Here is a 17,787-nt window from a genome sequence, read left to right as displayed (position 1 = left end):
GCTCTTTATCTCTATCCAATGGTGTTATCCACCTTGACTTCAAGACCGTCGTTTCTTCCAAATACAAACCAGAGCGAGCGGTTCAATGACACAACTATTGAAATGTGAAATGGATGATTAGTCACACTTACACACACACAAAAAATTATTAATCAAACCTCTTTGGCACAAAGATTAGCAGATCAGCAAAGCTACTAGAGAAGAACTCTAGTATATATCCGCGCCTTCTAATCAGAGTTTAACAAAAAAAAACCGGCGGGTTTTCGGGTCGACCCGAAAAAGGTTGGATCTTTTTATTTTTCCCTGCTAATAAGTTTTTTACGACTCTACAGTACAGCCAGCTTTTCGAATTCTTTTACTCACGACGACTCTACTCTTTTCGTTTCGATGCTTTTTGTTTCTCATGGTTAAGTGGAGTAGAGTAGAGACCTCTGTTCTAGCTCCGGCGAGGTTCTTATTTTTTGTCGAAGCATGTATTTTCGAGTTCTCTTGACGCCGTCCTCGCCCAAGTTCAGTTCTTTCTCCTTGGTACGTCGTTTGTGTTATTCCACGGAATTGGGTCGACGAATCTACAACGGAGATGTTATGCACAGCCATGATGAGATACATCAACGTCTCGTGGAAATATGTCTGGACCAATGCAAATTATTCAAGAGTCGCAAAGTGTTCGACGAAATGCCTCACAGACTCGCACTTGCCTTGAGAACTGGGAAAGCCGTCCATTCCAAAAGCTTGATACTTGGAATCTGTTCAGAAGTCAGGTTAGGCAATGCCATTGTGGATTTATACGCCAAGTGTTCAGAAGTTTTTTATGCTGAGAAGCTCTTCGACTCTCTTGAAAAAGATGTAACGGCGTGGAACTCTATGCTATCCATGTATTCCAAACTTGGGCAGCCAGGGAAGGTCTTGAGGAGTTTCGTATCATTGTTTGAGAATCTGATTTTTCCAAATAAATTCACTTTTTCGATTGTTTTATCAACCTGTGCCAGAGAGACTAATGTTGAGTTTGGTAGACTAATTCATTGCTGTATGATAAAGATGGGGCTTGAACGTAACTCGTATTGTGGAGGGGCTTTAGTTGATATGTATGCCAAGTGTGGCCTTATTGGTGATGCTCGACTAGTTTTTGATGGGATAGTGGATCCTAATACAGTTTGCTGGACATGTTTGTTTTCTGGCTATGTGAAGGCTGGTTTGCCTGAAGAAGCCGTTAAAGTCTTTGAAAGGATGCGTGATGAAGGCCGTCAGCCTGACCATTTAGCTTTTGTGACTGTTATATATACGTACATCAGTTTGGGGAAGCTAAAGGATGCACGTCTTTTGTTTGGGGAGATGCCAAGCCCAGATGTGGTCGCGTGGAATGTAATGATTTCAGGGCATGGGAAAAGAGGGTGTGAGACTGTGGCTATTGAATACTTTCTCAATATGAGGAACTCTGGTGTTAAATCCACCCGTTCTACATTAGGAAGTGTTTTGAGTGCCATCGGAATTGTAGCAAATCTTGATTTAGGTTTGGTAGTTCATGCAGAGGCTATTAAACAAGGCCTTGCCTCCAATATATATGTTGGTAGTTCTTTGGTTAGCATGTACTCCAAATGTGAGAAAATGGAGGCTGCTGCAAAAGTATTTGAAGCTTTGGAGGAAAGAAATGACGTCTTGTGGAATGCGATGATTAGGGGTTATGCACATAACGGCGAAGCACACAAGGTTATGGAACTTTTTATGGATATGAAATCTTCTGGTTATAACATTGACGATTTTACCTTTACAAGCCTTTTAAGCACTTGTGCTGCATCGCATGATCTAGTAATAGGAAGCCAGTTTCACTCGATCATCATCAAGAAGAAGCTAACAGAAAACTTATTTGTAGGAAACGCATTAGTAGATATGTATGCAAAATGCGGAGCTCTTGAAGATGCAAGGCAAATTTTTGAGCGCATGTGTGATCGTGATAATGTATCCTGGAACACGATAATTGGAAGTTATGTCCAAGATGAAAAAGAAAGTGAAGCTTTCGACTTGTTTAAGAGGATGAATTCGTGTGGTATAGCGTCTGATGGAGCATGTTTGGCTAGTACACTTAAGGCTTGTACAAATGTCCATGGTCTTGATCAAGGGAAACAGGTTCACTGCCTCTCTGTCAAATGTGGCTTAGACAGAGATCTTCATACTGGCAGCTCGCTCATTGACATGTATTCCAAGTGTGGAATCATTGAAGATGCACGTAAAGTTTTCTCTTCTATGCCTGAGTGGAGCGTTGTGTCAATGAATGCTCTGATTGCAGGTTATTCTCAGAACAACTTAGAAGAATCTGTAGTTCTCTTTCAAGAAATGCTGAACAGAGGTGTTAACCCATCTGAAATCACATTTGCCACCATAGTTGAAGCTTGTCATAAACCAGAAATTTTAACTCTAGGAACGCAGTTTCATGGTCAGATTATAAAGAGGGGGTTCTCATCTGAAGGTGAATATCTAGGGATTTCCCTTTTGGGCATGTACATGAATTCTAGTAGAATGGCAGAGGCTTGTGCTCTCTTCTCAGAGTTACCAAGTCCTAAGAGTATTGTTCTTTGGACGGGAATGATGTCAGGCCATAGTCAGAATGGATTCTATGAGGAGGCTTTGAAGTTCTACAAAGAAATGCGTCATGATGGTGCTCTACCTGACCAGGCAACATTTGTCACTGTTCTTCGAGTGTGTTCCGTCCTTTCCTCTTTGAGAGAAGGTAGAGCTATCCATTCTCTTATCTTTCACTTGGCCCATGACTTGGACGAGTTAACCTCTAACACCCTAATAGACATGTATGCTAAATGCGGGGACATGAAAAGCTCGTCACAAGTTTTCTTTGAAATGAGGCGTAGAAGCAACGTTGTCCCATGGAACTCCTTGATCAATGGATGTGCGAAAAATGGTTACGCAGATGATGCCCTGAAAATCTTTGATTCCATGAGACAATCCCATATCATGCCAGATGAAATCACTTTCCTAGGTGTTCTTACAGCCTGTAGCCATGCAGGGAAAGTAACAGAAGGACAAAATATTTTTGAGATGATGATTGGTCAATATGGTCTTGAAGCGCGTGTAGATCACGTAGCTTGTATGGTTGATCTTCTTGGGAGATGGGGATACCTTCAAGAAGCTGATGACTTCATTGAAGCACAAAACCTGAAACCAGATGCAAGACTATGGTCATCTCTTCTTGGTGCATGTAGGATTCATGGAGATGACATTAGAGGACAAATTGCTGCTGAGAAGCTCATTGCATTAGAACCACAAAACTCGTCAGCTTATGTTCTTCTTTCGAATATATATGCCTCACAGGGGCGTTGGGAAAAGGCCAATGCTTTGAGGAAAGCCATGAGAGACATAGGAGTCAAGAAGGTACCTGGATGTAGCTGGATTGATGTGGGACAGAAAGCACATGTTTTTGCTGCAGGAGATAAATCTCATCCTGATATAGGAAAAATCGAGATGTTCCTTGAAGATCTTTATGATTTGGTGAAAGATGATGTCATCGTCAATCCTGATACCGTGGAACGAGCTTCTCTTGATTGTGTGTAACAACAGGGAAACACTAATGGTGGGAAGCTTCTTGACCGTTTGTACAGAGCTGAAGATCACCACAGCAGTTCACAAAATCAGATACAAAAGTAGGAACTCATATTGCATACACATACGACCATGTTTCTTTTGCCTTTTGGTGATGGGGACCAAGTTTTCATCTAGCCAAGAAAAACAAGGCTTAATCTCTGTGTTCCTCGAGTACTATCAGGTAACTGGGTTTGCGTGCTGCCAAAGCTCAAGGTTTTACAGGATATAACACTAAAAAATTATCAGTTTTCTTTCCCGCAGGTAAGGCTTGACGCTTGAGATGACTTTCCGAGAAGGAGCAGAAGGATCCATTTTAGGTGAGAGCCAACAGTGAATCACAGTACAAATACTTGACATGGCGAGCACAAAAGGTGATATAATTTAATTTCCTTTGGAAGAAGTTTCATGTTTGAACAGACATTGTATCTGTATCAATACAGTGTTGTTTGTTGTTGGCAGGATCGTGGACATGGTGTGTTCTTAGGATTCAACCATCAACCAAGGTTCTTATTCATTCACATATAAACAGATTCTCTTACTCCCTCCACAGCCAGTAGTTTCAACTTACAAATCAGAAACCATGTGTAAATCAAACTCATTAATGGCATTTAAACAAAAGCAGATGATAAATATATGTTTAGAGTAAACTACTCCACAGTGACCAGATACAGAGCTTCAACACTTTATTTGGATCTTTAGTATCTGCTTTCCTCTTGTTTGTGTCCCATGCTGAGATTAGATTCACTATATACATCAGTCTCTTTCTTCTGGTGGAGACATATTAGCGACATAGAAGCAAATGACAAGTGACAACTGATGACACATTTGAATGCTGGGTTGTTTTCTAGACATTTGATCTGTGTTCACGAGACTTTTTTTTGTACTCAGTTCACATTGCTCTGTTTCAATAAAACATCAAAGTGAGAAGAAGACAAAGTTGGTCCTAATTCTTCATTGCAATCCAGAAACAGAAAAGATGATAAAAACACAAGTCATGATCCAAATGGATCGAGAACAACATCAACAACTAAGTTAATTTTGCAACATATCAATAAGCTTACATCTTCTCACAGTTTAGATCTTACATATGAAAAGTCATAAAAGAAGGATACTACAGTTTATAGATCCTACATTTATACCACAACACAGGACAAGTTTTCAAAACCAAATTAGTCACTACTTCTTGCCTTGTTCAATAGCACATTCCTCTGGAACCACCGCCATTGACCGCCTAACACGGCATATCTTCCAGAGATACAAAGCCAACATTGCACCTAAGGATCCACAAGCTGCACCCATAACCAAAGCACCAAGCATTTTCCATATACACTCACTTCCCTCTCGACCCTCTTTCTCCTCCGTGGAAACTTTATTCGGTTCAAGTGGCTCAGAATGCATCCACATAGGAGGAGGACGCCTTATCTCAAAGCTCCATGAATGTAGAAAATGTGACTTGGAGGAGTTTCCATTGGCAGAACTTAAACCCACAGTGACTTGACTATCTTCCCATAACTCGGCCAAGTCTACCGAGAAAGAGAAGAACGGATCAAACAGCTTTATCGAACCAGATTTTCTGAATCGAACCATCATTCTCTTAGAACTTGCCTCGTAATCAATCATACAGCTTAAAGCCTCTCCATTGTTCATCATCAAGTCACCAATAAACGAAAGGTTTATAATTTGGACAGATTCAGGACTACCAATTAAGACTCTTGCATAGTTTCCACTCTTGGAGATATCAAACTCAACAGCAACAACTGTCTCGTTCTTTGCATATTGTGACAGAAACCCTAAAGCAGAGGAACTGTTATCCCTCTTACCAAACAGACTAAGATCGAAACTAGTTGGAACCATAAGAAAAGCCAAGACATCATCACCAATCTCACTGGACACGGAAGAAAACGAGAAGTGAGTCGAGAATGATCTCGAGTTCTTCTCTTTACCTTGGAAAAGATTGATGGGTTGTCTGTAAAAGACTCGTCCCACGCTTCCACTCACTGAGTCAGTCAGCTGAATCGAAGAACTGTCATTGACCAGCTTCGAATCTCCGAACAGAGCAACACTCTTGTCAAAGCTCGGAGATTTTACAAACCCATTGAAAGAAAAGGTGGAATTCACATCTGCAGACATGGTTCCATGTAGTATCTCAAAGCATAAAAGGAACAAAAAGGATAAGGTTTTGATGAACATCGCCATAGCTTAAAAACTTGGAACTCTCTCTGATTTATTTAAATGGCTATAGAGATTAGCTCGTATGTCTCTATCTCTCTCTCTCCTCTCCTTCTAAATGGAATTTTCTAGGAATCAAGAATGAATTCCATCTTTTTCCAACAAGAAGAAATAGTAATATACTCCCTCTAACATTGAGTTCGAATCTTTTACATATTTTAGAAAACAATATCTTTTACATATTTTAAGAAAATAATGATTACTGAGTTTAAATATATTTTTTTGACTAAAAAGATATTATTTAATTTTAAACTAATAACAATTTAAAATTTTAAATATTTTCAATAATTACTTTTTGAAGTTTACAAAATATCAATATTTATAAAAAAATATCCCAAAAATCAATTTTTATGAAAGCATATTTTAATAAAGAGAGAGAGTATTTTTTTAAGTTGTGGTGTTCTTGTTTTATGTGAATGAAGAAACGTTATAAAGCTAAATTGACCCAAAAGTAAATGAGAAAGCAGAGATGTTGATTCGTTCTCTCACTTTCCCTCTTTCTCTCTCTCTCTGTCTTAGTGGGTGTTCGAGTTGTTGTCGTTTATATGCATTTTGATGACATATTCTGATTTTTTTTATTCAACATAATTACATTTTCTCTTGTGTAGCTCCGTTAATCATAAGAGAGTACTTATCACATCTATAGTCCGTCTGAATTATGAAAAGATTTGCTTAATACAATTTGTTTTACGTCTGATACATTATAATCTCTATATACAGTTTAACCTACTATCGTAGGATATATTACAAAAAAATGTCATGGTATTTTAATTAATTTAATAACTAATAAAAAAACTTTTATTAATTTATAAAATAATAAATTATATTTTTTATTCGGTGTCATGTTTCAAAGCTTATTGTGGTCTTGCATTTAGACAATTTTTTTGTTGTTGCATATTTAAATTTTCAGGCTTTTGTCAGCTTCTGAGTTACGGGCTATAAGATATGCACGCGATGGCCAAGGCATATACTTGAAGGCATTGGTGAACATATGCGGTGCAGCAGCAAGGGTATAATATGATACAGCTAGCGCGCTTTCTATGAATTGATTGTTGTGTAAACTGATTTTATGTTCAACGCTGGAATCTTTTTTCAGATATGCCATCTTGTGTTTGGACAGGTTGGTTTTTCGTGTCACACTGTTTGCTGAGCAAGGCAGAGAACCTTCCACTTCCAAAGCAGAGCTCGTTTCCTACCTAATCCAGAGACGAATTGGAGTCCAAAGCTTCTGGGGTCAATAAACGTTAGTAATCTCGGTATTAGTTATTTGGAACGAAATTACACATCTGTGCTAATTGTTACTCAAATAATCACAACTGTATAACCTCTAGTGATTGTCAAAGTAAAAAAAATATATATATATAACCATTCCAGTGTCATGATGATTATTTTGAATATTACATGTTAAAACTAACAGCTTCAGTTCCAGATTGAGAAAACAACTGGAACTTCCTCTTCATTAATAAAAGTAAACAAAAGAAAATGTGCGTGTTTTAGTCGATTTTCTCACTAAGAAGAAGATGAGAGAATCCCACTCTTACTTTCCACATATTCAAAGAGTGAACAACAACCTTTAACAAGTCCTCCAGTAGTGAATCCCCATCGTCAGCATTTGCTTTCTGATCCTTGTCATCAAAAGAAAGCTCATCAAGCTTTGTACCCAACCAGTCTAGCTTAAACCCCGCTCTTGTTAGCTCATTCAACTCCATCTTAGCTTTCTTTAGCTCAGTCTCGGTGAAGCTTTCTGGAGGCTTGTTCAGTGTCTCGATAAGAGCGAGGAGGGCACTCATGTACGCTGTCTTCACCAATGGGATCTTTGGTATGAAATTTACTGCAATGTCCGGGTGATCCTCGAGAAGGTGAGTCGCTGAAGTAACCTGCAGTCAACGAGAGAAAGATGTTAATCATCAAAAAAGGGGAATCATCACCAAAAAGCAGAAGAAACAAGGGTACCTGAGAGTAAAGAACTTGGAAACCACGGACATCTAGCATCTCATTCCCAGTTATATCCCCTTCCTCAACTATTTTTATTTCGACTTGAACGATCAGTTTGTTGTTATTCTCCAGAAGCCCTTCTTCTTTAAGCTTCTTATGAGTGGAAACCCTTGAATCACCCCACTTTAGCAGCTGAGCGCAGAACAAATAGCAGTATTTAGGCGAACTGTAGAGCTCTTTGCCTGATTGATTTAACAGAACGAGTGAAGTATTAGCTCGTCTTTTCCATCCAAGTCTGAGTGATTCAGGAGTCGCAACGCCGAAGTGCACAGACAAGTGATCTTTAACAGCACCGTATCCTTTGGGATAAACGTCAACATACCTTTTAAGAAAGAAAAAAGGAAAAACAGAGAAACAGATTAATAACTAAACGCTAGCTGCTTAATTTTAGGGTTTGTATACCTAATCAATAACAGATACGATACGAGTTATTTATAAAATTGTCGCATGTATACATACGATCGACGATGAGTTGTAAGAAAAAGAAAAAAAGAACACATGTTAAAGATCGTATATAGGTTTACCATTCGCAGCCACCACCGCTGGAGAATATAGGAGACCGTATCACATCAGCTTCCTTCTCCCAGAAGTTATCTATCTCAAACGTGAAACTCGTCGTTTCCTTTTGATCCTCCACCATATCCTCTGATTCTTTAGGGTTTCTAGCCAAAGACTCACAAAAACTATTCACCCATATGCATCGTATGATCTTATTATATATGAAAAGCTTTTCAGAATCGTAATCCAACTGAAATAAGGAACCTCTTGTAACCCTTATCGCGTGTAACAGGAGTTAAAAGCCCACACCAAACCAACACTTTACATAATGATTATTATTAACCCAATAAATTTCTGTTATATAGTAAACCAGGGATTGAACCGGAATTGTACCGTTTTCACATTTTGGAGATCAATTTCTCCAAAAAGAAAAAGAAAAACATAGATGACGTTATCCGAGGTTAATCCAATTTACGCTATCTGATCGATGATATCATCATTATCCATGGAAATTAATGTTTTTCTTTTTCTTGATCTATGAAAGTGTAGCGTTTATATATTTTTGCCGTAAGAAAGAGTCGAACTATATATGTCTTAAACTTTATACACAAGGATTTTTGAAAACAATGGTTTCTTGAAAAATGATCTAACAACCAAACCAGTGAAGTGCTATATAATTAAGTTACGAGTGCTAATTTGTACATGAATTCTTTGAAGAATTGGGAAGTGCCTCGTCAACATTCTCAACTTAATAAGGTTTCCTTTTCTATTGCATATTTGGATCAAGATTTATATTGTAAACTTACTATACTTAAGTTTTTCTTTGCATCGTTTTCCATTCAACATCGCTTTCAAGGTTATGTATAGTAGACTATCTGATAATTTATATCCAACTAGTACTATCACCCGGGCAAGCCCGGGTATATTAAATATGTCCGGGGTATATTGTATAACTTGATGGACTCAAATTCTAATATACACGTAACAAACTGTAAAATTATTAAACATGTAAAAAATATAAGGAAGATAGTTTATCGCAAATTGTAAAAATATACAAATTTGTTTAAATCTAACTACACTTATCTTCTCCACAGTTTCGATCTTCCAAGCTCATCTCTAGAATTATCCCTTTGTTTTGCACTTCGTGGATGGGTGGTAATATCTGCAACCGTCAATGAGTAATCATCAGTTAATAAACTCAAATTACAACACGTACTCTCCTTCCTGTAATTTTTTGGTGTTCTCGAATCAATTCTATCTCCTATCTCAAATAAATTATGAAATGTTTGGATCAGATTATTTTATTAAGATAAATGAAGATATACAATTGATAAACAAACTAATTGGGTTTAACTTCATGTTTGTGTACCTTATCATCGTGAGAATAACTTCCATGCAAATAATTACTCCTGGTTTATCTTTAAAACATTGGAGCTCTAATCTTTCATTTCTTCAACCTGAATCAACAAATTAAAGAGAATTGGTATAAGATAAAGAAATATTAATATAAATAAAGATTAGTCACAAACCTGTATAGACTTTTGAGTTTTGGTTAGCCTGTGGATATGGCAACCTCTCAAAAACCGATGTAGAGGAAGAAAGACTACCAAAATCCAGATGAAAAATAAAACAAAATTGATCAGATGAATATTAGAAACAAAACATCTCTCTCTATATTTCTTCTCTGATTTACTTAATGGCTACAGAGACGAGCTCTTCTCTATCTCACTTCTCTACCTTCTAAATGGAATTTTCTAGGATTCGATGAATTCCTTATTTTCCAAGAAGAAGAGGAACTATAGTGTGTGTTTCTTGTTTTATGTGAAGGAGGAAGACGTTATGAGGCTAAATTGACCCAAAAGTAAATATCCTCTTCTGTAATCTGGAGAAAGCAGATATTATTTGCTTAATACAACTCGTTAATGTTAAATTTGTTAATTATGTTTCTCGTAAACCTATCTTGGGTATGGGTGATCACAACTGTAATAACCTCTCGTGATTGTCAAAGGTAAAATAAGCATTCCAATGTACATGTTTCGAATAATCTAAATGGATAAAAGTTAGTATATTATTTTGAATATTAAAGACATATAGGCGATATGAATTTGACAGCTTAATTAGTCTTATTTTTCCATTAGGAAGAAGATGAGGGAATCCCACTCTTACTTTCCACTCATTCCAAGAGTAATCAACAAATAAAAATTTGATCCAGTCATCCAGTGGATCCACATAAGAAATTGCTTTCTGATCCTTGTCATCAAAAGAAAGCTCATCAAGCTTTGTGTCCAACCAGTCTAGCTTAAACCCCGCTCTTGTTAGCTCATTCAACTCCCTCTTAGCTTTCTTTAGCTCAGTCTCGGTGAAGCTATGTGGAGGCTTGTTCAGTGTCTTGATAAGACCGAGGAGGGCACTCATGTACGCTGTCTTCACCAATGCGATCTTTGGTATGAAATTTACTGCAATGTCCGGGTGATCCTCGAAAAGCCTACTCGCTGAAGTAACCTGTCAACGAGAGAAAGATGTAAGTATTATATACGTTAATCATAAAATTAAGGGACAACAACGAAGAAACCAACTATTTCCAAACAAGAAGGATATATACCTGAGAATCAAGAAGTTGGAAACCATGGACATCTAACATGTCCTTGTCAGTTGCATCCTCTTGATCAACAATTTCAACTACTTTTATTTCGACTTGAACAATCAGTTTGTTCTCCAGAAGCCCCTCTTCTCTAAGCTTTTTAAGAGGCAAGAACCTTGAATCAGTACCCCATCTTGAGAACTGAGCGCAGAACAAGTTGCAATCGTTTGGCGATCTGTAGAGCTCTTTGCCTGATTGATTTAACAGAAGGAGTGAAAGATTAGCTCGTCGTTTCCATCCAACTTTGAGTGATCTAGGTCTCGCAACGCAGAAGTGCACAGACAAGTGATCTTTAAAATCACCGTATCCTTTGGGATAAACCTTAACAAACCTTTAAATAAAGAAAAATAAATAGAGAGAAACAGATTAATCACTAAACGCTAGCTGCTTAATTTAGGGTTTGTATACCTAATCAATAGTAACAGAATCGAGTTATTTATAAACTTGTCGCATGTAAGACGACGATGAATTATAAGAAAAGAAAAATATAGGAGACCGTATCACAGCAGCTCCTTTCTCCCAGAAGTTATCTATCTCAAACGTGAAACTAGTTTCCTTTTGATTCTCCCCCATAGCCGATCCTATACTTTACTTGGATTGGAAGCTACCAAAAGACTCACAAAAATTAATATATATATATATATATATATATATATGTTAATGTACTCGTAAGATCTTATTATAGGCAACTTTCCAAAATCTGAAACATGATTTTCTCTACAAGATCTTATATGATTTTACATAGATTACTTATGTAACTTCTAAGCCCACCAAAGAAACAGACATAAGTAATCTATGGACATGAAATTTAATCATCTAAGCCCACCAAAGAAACAGACATAACCCAATAAATCCATTTCATAGATATACTACAATTATAAAGTGGGAAAATTGAGTTACAAGTTTCAATTTTTAATAAGGTTGTTAAACTGAACCCTCTATATCATCATCTCTTTACATTTTCACTGAACCCTCTAAGTCATAATAAGTCATATATAAAACACACACACCCCATAAAATAGTCTCTTCTTTAGTATTTTTGGTCTTCGACACATCTCTCTATCTCTTTCTTCTTTCCTCTCTCTCTCTTTCCATCGCAATTTCAGACCCAAAAAGAAAAGAAAAAATGTCACGAAGAGCATGCAAAAGAGTAAGCTTTAATCCGAACACAGAAGCCACAGACGAACCCATATTCCCAAAACACGACGGTTTAAACTCGACACATCACAGCCGGAGAAGGGTGGTTCTCGTCGGGATTCTTAGTTTCGGTCTTAGGAGCTCGCCGGCAGCGAGGAAATTGATCCAACGTATTGGTGCTAGAGTCGCCAAAACGTGGCGTTTCATATCCTTCAGAAGGAATACGACCGATAAAAAAACGTCATCGTTTCTGTTGCCTTCGTCGAACTCCTCGTCGTCCTCTTCTTCGACTATTTATATGAAGAGGTCAAAGTCCGTAAACGAGACAGAGTCTCACCGAGCAGAAGCTATTGAAGATTGCATCGAGTTCTTGAACTCTTCTTTTTCTCTGTCGAGATCAAACTCTGTCTCAACGTGGTCTTCTTGATTTGACCAACCCGGTTTGGATCTGAGTCGGAGAATCGAATATAGTGCTCCCACTCTCTTTGATCTTTTGTTGTAATGTTAAGAGAATTGATCATTGAACATTGTATAGGAATGTTTTTAATTTCTTATTTTTGGATTCAGAAACTTTTTTTTTTGTTCTTGAATAGTTATTCCTTGATCTTCTATTCAACATTTATCACAAACCATAGATTTAAAATTTAAATAAATAAAATGACACTAATCTAATGTGTTTAAAAACGTCCACTGTGTGAACCAGTTACGTTAATAGTATTAAATATGATGAACCGGGAAAATAATCACATTTCCTTAATATGTACCGACCAAAAAAAAAGAATAAAAGAGAGAAGCCAGCCAGGTCTAAAAATTCAAAAGGAGGGGTCGACTTCAAAGGACCATATAGACAAGAAAGCTCATGGGAAAACCCCACTTGCCTCTTTCTTCTTTTTTGACCTCATTCATTCCTCATAATAATATTTCTTTGTTCAAAACAAACAAAAGGAAAATTCCAATATTTTTCTTAAAAGAAGGATGATTCAGACCAACAAAAAAAAAACACAAAATTAATTTCATCATCACGACAAACCTTTTAAGTGTTTCGGAAATTGTAGGTCCAAAACCTGACCTAACAAAAACAAAACGTATCAAATAGTATCTAAAGAATCCAAGGAAGAACTTACATTTTAAAAAATGTTGGGTTCCTCCCCTCTCAAGACCTTGTGTGGAATGCACTACCAGAAGTTGCAACAAAAGGTTTTTATTACATTGGCAAGAAAGCAAAGACATAAAGAAAGATTCTTTGTCTTGTTCACAAAGGTATTTCATCAAAAAAGAAAGAAGAGTATTAGGTTGAGTAGGTTGAGAAAGAAAAACAAAAGAGTAGTTGAATTTAGCTTATCTCTCTATACACAACAGAAACTTGCTTTGAATACTAAAAGATACATAATCATTACGCTGACATAATATTGAGTACTTAAAAAAGGGGTTAAACAATAGACATCAATTAGATACAATGAAGAAGATGAAGGTAAGATTTTTTCCTTTTACCGAGACCACTAAGTCAACACTACAAAGTCTTTTTCTATCTTCTGTCTCTAAAATGGATTCATTAGTTAACTTTGTGACTGTAATTATCTACCCAAAAACTTTACAAAGACAAAAATCTATGCATCCATTTACAACAGATGAGGTCTCTTCTAGTGATTTCTACACCGATAAAGTTTGAATCTTGATGATGTTCAGCTACTTCTCATGAAAGTTTCAAAAGTATTTTCCGGGAAAACAGAGCGTGATCACCATTCCGTTCTTGGGGACACCATTACTCGACGGATGTTACCCCTGAGAAACTAGAAGTTTCCCAGACCTCAACACCTTCCATAAATTCCCGAGAAACAAAGAGCCGATCACCTCCAGCTTCAATTTTCGAAATCATCCCTCTCTTGGAATCTTCTTCCTTGTCTACAAAGTTTCTTCTGCGAATTGGATCACCACTCGTCTTCTCATTAACACTTGACCATACCTCTAATGCACCACCTCTCGCAGCCAACACTTGCTTTCTATAACAATGTACAGCGCTGTAACCGCCACCGTCCCCGGCCTTCCACGCACCAGGATTCTCATCTGACATATATACCCATGGATCTTCACCTAATCTACGGATGTCTACCATTCCAAGGTCTCCTGACTTAGAACATACCTTGAAGATGATCGAGTCTTCAACGTCCACGTCCATGTCAGCTAAGGCGTCTCCGAACCTACTGCTTCGTCCCGAACCTGGCTCGTTCGTTTCCCAAACTATGTTCCTTGACCTCGGGTCCCAAATCCGGATGTAACCGGAGCATCCAAACGCTCCACGTTGCACGGCGGATCCTACCAAAACACCGTTCGTTGGCAGCCACCGTAGTTTCTCCGGTACGGTGGTTTTAGCCGAGCTTCCGGATTGCTGGCCGATCACGGCGGCGACTTGGAGAGTGGATTTGTCGATCTGGAGAACGCCGTTCTCTCTGTGCAGACACTCAAAGGACGCGAATACTCCACCGTCAGAATCAGCAACCGCGGCGACGCGTGCCTTGTGAATTCTCGGATCCTCCGGATCAGTCCAGTGCGTAGATCCGACGTATCGACCTCCGGAGAGATCGTAGAAATGAAGCCCCGACGCTGATCCAGATCCGACTGCAGCCGCTTCGCCCCACACACGGCAGATCGATGTGATATCACTGAGATGCGTACGAACGGTTCCAGCGTGGCAAAGACTCCAATCGTAGACGGAGATCTGACCGCCGTGAGCGATCCAGAGAGAGACGTCTCCAGCTGTGGCGGTTAAAGCAGACGGAACTCCGTCAGCGGCCGGTGCGATTGTGGTGACGAGAGACGCATCGAAACCTAAAAGCGGCGGCGGTAACATCGCCGACCGGAGGAGTGATTCGACGCCGTAATACAGAGCCTCATCGAGTAGCTCTTGCTTCGAGAAAACGCCGGAGGAATTAGCTGGGAGTCGACCAGTACGGAGGAGATTGAGAATGACGGCGAAAATCTCAGGGTCACGATCGATGAACACAGGGATCGATCCATGGGATGTTGGAGTCGAGAGCGCAGCGAGAAGAGAGTCTGGACAAGTTGATTGAATGGTCGTTGCGTTGGTTTCGAAGATCTCGCCGCCGACGTTGAGCTTCACTCGCTCGCTGCCATCGGAAACCATCACAGTCCGGTTCGAGTTTCGTTCGATTTCAGCTTGAACCGTTTTTTGCCAATTGGGCTGTGGGTGGGAATAAGAAACATGATTTGTATAACTGATGAAAGTCAATTTATATGGGCCTGGGCCAATCAGTATTGGATATTTAACAGCTTAAACATAAAATTTAATTAGGGTTTTAATTGAAGAAAATTAAAAAGGTTGAGGGTTTCATTGTTAATTTACAAAACTATTCTACAATGGAATTAACTTACAAAATGGAAAAAATAAATAATGAAGTCTTTAGGATGAAGAGACAACACGATCACAGATTATACAATGATCTGAAACCAATTTATCCATGGCACTTCCTTGTTCAATTTCGAATTTGCTGCTAAACTTATTCCACAGATGCAATCCATAGCTTCTCTTGTGCATCTCAAGAACCTTGACTTGGACTCTCTTAGAATCTTTCTCTGTTCTTGGAACTTTGAATAGCTTCTCAATCTCAATCCAGTTCACTGGATAAAACGCAGGAGGTGTCATGATGGTGAAGTTATAACCACTGGTTCCTTCCACGGTTCGAGCCACTCGAGAAACAAGATACGGTCCGTTATGACCCCAAACGTTTCCGTTGAAAGTCAACGCGAACTCTTCAATGGATTTGAGCAAGAAAGGATGGTTCTTGTCGAAGACCAAAACCGCATTGTTCAACCTTGTCCAGTTTCTTGAAACCGGTTCGAGGGTCTGTGCACCGATCACGTTCCTAAGAGTTTTAAAGCTCTTCAGAACAATCATGTCCGTGTCCAAATAAACACCTCCGAATTTGAACAGAAACGCGAGTCTCATGAGATTTGACAGATTCTGAGCTAAAGGGATCTTTCCGGGATCTCTTTTACCGGTCTGAATCTCCTCAAGCCACGATTCTCCGGCTGTGTCTTTGAGAAGAAAAGGCATATCCGGCGTGATCGCCTTAACTCTGTAACCTCGATCAAGAAACGGTTTCAAGATTCTGAAACCTTGAGGAGAATCCATTGTCGATGATAAAATGGTCAAACAACCTCGAGGATGATGTTTAAAGACGCTCTCTACAGAAAAAACCTCTCTCTTACAGAACATTTCCGCTGGTGAGATCCATGTCATCATGAAGTTGACCTCACAATCATCTCTCAAAAACTCTGTTGCTCTCTGTTGAAACTTCTCCGACACGCCTTTGCCTCCAAAAACTTCGATAACTTGAAGATTGTTAACCTCTTTGACTGTGACTTGTTGCTTGATAGAATAGTTGTGGTTGGACTCTTCACTTAAATCCTTCTCTGAGCTTAGAGGCAAGTAAGGAACAACTGTCTTGATCTCTATTGTCACCACCTTCGCCGAGTAATCTCCCACCGATAAATTAGAGACCAGAATGATCGTGAAAACGATCAGAGCTACCACTGTGGAAGCAAACGCTGTGAATAGTGATGATCCGGAGCGGTTTAACCGCCGGTTATCAAACATGGCCGTAATTTTCTTGGTTATTTCATGATCCATATTTTTGGAAAGGAAGAAGTTAGGAGAAGAAATCAGAAGTGAAGTCTTTTATGTTTTTGTTTTTTTTTTTTGGGGTCTTATAATATGTTGTGACCTTTTTTTCTTGCTTCCTTGGGGTTGAAGAAGGTGTCGAGTTTTGAAAAGTTCTTAAGCAGCCAAAGAAGGCTGACTTGGACGTAGGTTTCAATATGATATTATGTAATTAAAATGGGACCATACGCTTAAAAAAACGACCATCTGGATATATCCACATTTAGTTTTTGCTTAATTTTTTGTAAGGGCTCAATCTCTTGACGACTTTTCTTTTATCATCTCTTTGACTATATCCATTAGGACTGTTCATATTCATTTCGTTTGGTTTTGATTCGGTTTGTTTTATCGGTTGAAGTATGGATCCAGCTTGAATATAGCTTGTAATCAATATTTATTAACAAAAAAAAAAAAAAAAAAAACTTGGATTTCGTTTAAGTTTTTTTTTTTTTTTTTTTTTTTTTTTTTTTTTTTTTTTTTTTTTTTTTAAATTTAGAAAGATGAAACCCTTTTCCACTTTTGAGGTTAGAATTTTGGATTGAAATATTTTGGCTCGTTTGGATATATCAATTAAGTGACGACAGCTGATTTATCCATTATTTTGAATCTTTTTATTATTACAAGTTGATGATCTTTAGAATCTTCTCATAATTTGTTTATTGTAAGGACAAGGAAATTATTAATCTTTCTTTTGATATGGTCTTAATCTTATAGCTTTTGAAAATTATTGTTAATAATTATTATTAGGCTGTCTGTGGAATTTTAATGCAATAGTATTACTTTTAAAAGTTCTCGCGAATGATAAACGCCTTGTGTTCTTCATAGTTGACTGATAAATAAAACAATAATTACGTTGAATTATCTTTTTCGTTGCTATAACTAAGAAGGAAGGCACCTTAAAGGCAAGGTTTAGATGTGTGAGGCACTTTCCTAGTTGATCCATTTGTTATATCCAGTTTAATTTTGTTGGGTTCCTATTATTATTTCTCTCAAAACTGTCTAATCCATCCTTAATAAT

At 38.1% G+C, this 17,787-nt stretch overlaps 7 protein-coding genes and 1 long non-coding RNA gene across 11 annotated transcripts; 3 read left to right on the top strand and 5 right to left on the bottom strand.

The window, feature by feature from the left end:
* Window positions 1–35: 35 nt before the first annotated feature.
* Window positions 36–4,238, top strand: LOC104748687 (pentatricopeptide repeat-containing protein At3g09040, mitochondrial). 4 transcript variants are annotated; one of them, XM_087478025.1, is made up of 4 exons: window positions 36–282; window positions 421–3,772; window positions 3,853–3,962; window positions 4,051–4,238. In XM_087478025.1, the coding sequence occupies exon 2, from the start codon at window positions 472–474 to the stop codon at window positions 3,559–3,561; it is 3,090 nt and encodes a 1,029-aa protein (XP_087334151.1). In that variant the 5' UTR covers window positions 36–282; window positions 421–471; the 3' UTR covers window positions 3,562–3,772; window positions 3,853–3,962; window positions 4,051–4,238. The 4 variants fall into 4 exon arrangements, with proteins under 4 accessions (XP_087334151.1, XP_087334126.1, XP_010468616.2 ...); XM_087478000.1 differs by having other exon boundaries at window positions 413–3,772; XM_010470314.3 differs by having other exon boundaries at window positions 264–3,772.
* A 281-nt stretch (window positions 4,239–4,519) lies between these two features.
* On the bottom strand, window positions 4,520–5,969 carry LOC104748624 (lectin-like). The gene has a single exon (XM_010470248.3). The coding sequence runs from the start codon at window positions 5,785–5,787 to the stop codon at window positions 4,768–4,770; it is 1,020 nt and encodes a 339-aa protein (XP_010468550.1). The 5' UTR covers window positions 5,788–5,969; the 3' UTR covers window positions 4,520–4,767.
* A 759-nt stretch (window positions 5,970–6,728) lies between these two features.
* LOC147949505 (uncharacterized) lies at window positions 6,729–7,206 on the top strand. The gene is made up of 2 exons (XR_015574489.1): window positions 6,729–6,830; window positions 6,941–7,206. It is a non-coding gene; the product is annotated as an uncharacterized LOC147949505 (long non-coding RNA).
* Window positions 7,155–8,555, bottom strand: LOC104748555 (MATH domain and coiled-coil domain-containing protein At2g42470-like). The gene is made up of 3 exons (XM_087478246.1): window positions 8,340–8,555; window positions 7,774–8,137; window positions 7,155–7,697 (listed from the first exon to the last, which is right to left on the bottom strand). Exons 1-3 carry the CDS (start codon window positions 8,453–8,455, stop codon window positions 7,314–7,316), a joined length of 864 nt encoding a protein of 287 aa, XP_087334372.1. The 5' UTR covers window positions 8,456–8,555; the 3' UTR covers window positions 7,155–7,313.
* Window positions 8,556–9,382: 827 nt separating this feature from the next.
* Window positions 9,383–11,533, bottom strand: LOC104703902 (MATH domain and coiled-coil domain-containing protein At2g42470-like). The gene is made up of 4 exons (XM_087463632.1): window positions 11,418–11,533; window positions 10,916–11,285; window positions 10,402–10,815; window positions 9,383–9,475 (listed from the first exon to the last, which is right to left on the bottom strand). Exons 1-4 carry the CDS (start codon window positions 11,525–11,527, stop codon window positions 9,383–9,385), a joined length of 987 nt encoding a protein of 328 aa, XP_087319758.1. The 5' UTR covers window positions 11,528–11,533.
* A 410-nt stretch (window positions 11,534–11,943) lies between these two features.
* Window positions 11,944–12,681, top strand: LOC104748486 (uncharacterized). The gene has a single exon (XM_010470138.3). The coding sequence runs from the start codon at window positions 12,081–12,083 to the stop codon at window positions 12,516–12,518; it is 438 nt and encodes a 145-aa protein (XP_010468440.1). The 5' UTR covers window positions 11,944–12,080; the 3' UTR covers window positions 12,519–12,681.
* Window positions 12,682–13,476: 795 nt separating this feature from the next.
* On the bottom strand, window positions 13,477–15,233 carry LOC104748413 (protein ENDOPLASMIC RETICULUM-ARRESTED PEN3). The gene has a single exon (XM_010470083.3). It carries the CDS (start codon window positions 15,231–15,233, stop codon window positions 13,854–13,856), a length of 1,380 nt encoding a protein of 459 aa, XP_010468385.1. The 3' UTR covers window positions 13,477–13,853.
* A 176-nt stretch (window positions 15,234–15,409) lies between these two features.
* Window positions 15,410–16,886, bottom strand: LOC104748339 (uncharacterized). The gene has a single exon (XM_010470018.3). The coding sequence runs from the start codon at window positions 16,737–16,739 to the stop codon at window positions 15,510–15,512; it is 1,230 nt and encodes a 409-aa protein (XP_010468320.2). The 5' UTR covers window positions 16,740–16,886; the 3' UTR covers window positions 15,410–15,509.
* Window positions 16,887–17,787: the final 901 nt, after the last annotated feature.

This window comes from Camelina sativa, chromosome 1 (assembly GCF_030686135.1).
Source record: "Camelina sativa cultivar CO46 ecotype springtype chromosome 1, ASM3068613v1".
Classification (NCBI taxonomy): domain Eukaryota; kingdom Viridiplantae; phylum Streptophyta; class Magnoliopsida; order Brassicales; family Brassicaceae; genus Camelina; species Camelina sativa.
This window is presented reverse-complemented; position numbering and strand designations above follow the sequence as displayed.

What these genes read in the sequence shown, in the direction of transcription:
- LOC104748486 (XM_010470138.3), top strand. Translation starts at nt 12,081, where the DNA reads ATGTCACGAAGAGCATGCAAAAGAGTAAGCTTTAATCCGAACACAGAA.
- LOC104748555 (XM_087478246.1), bottom strand. Translation starts at nt 8,455, where the DNA reads ATGGTGGAGGATCAAAAGGAAACGACGAGTTTCACGTTTGAGATAGAT. An exon ending in AGCGGTGGTGGCTGCGAATG is followed by an intron (nt 8,138 to 8,339) that starts GTAAACCTATAT and finishes CTTTCTTAAAAG; the next exon opens with GTATGTTGACGTTTATCCCA. An exon ending in TCCAAGTTCTTTACTCTCAG is followed by an intron (nt 7,698 to 7,773) that starts GTACCCTTGTTT and finishes CGTTGACTGCAG; the next exon opens with GTTACTTCAGCGACTCACCT.
- LOC104748413 (XM_010470083.3), bottom strand. Translation starts at nt 15,233, where the DNA reads ATGGTTTCCGATGGCAGCGAGCGAGTGAAGCTCAACGTCGGCGGCGAG.
- LOC104748339 (XM_010470018.3), bottom strand. Translation starts at nt 16,739, where the DNA reads ATGGATCATGAAATAACCAAGAAAATTACGGCCATGTTTGATAACCGG.
- LOC104748687 (XM_087478025.1), top strand. Translation starts at nt 472, where the DNA reads ATGTATTTTCGAGTTCTCTTGACGCCGTCCTCGCCCAAGTTCAGTTCT.
- LOC104703902 (XM_087463632.1), bottom strand. Translation starts at nt 11,527, where the DNA reads ATGGGGGAGAATCAAAAGGAAACTAGTTTCACGTTTGAGATAGATAAC. An exon ending in TCCAACTTCTTGATTCTCAG is followed by an intron (nt 10,816 to 10,915) that starts GTATATATCCTT and finishes TCTCGTTGACAG; the next exon opens with GTTACTTCAGCGAGTAGGCT. An exon ending in CAAATTCATATCGCCTATAT is followed by an intron (nt 9,476 to 10,401) that starts GTCTTTAATATT and finishes TGACGGTTGCAG; the next exon opens with ATATTACCACCCATCCACGA.
- LOC104748624 (XM_010470248.3), bottom strand. Translation starts at nt 5,787, where the DNA reads ATGGCGATGTTCATCAAAACCTTATCCTTTTTGTTCCTTTTATGCTTT.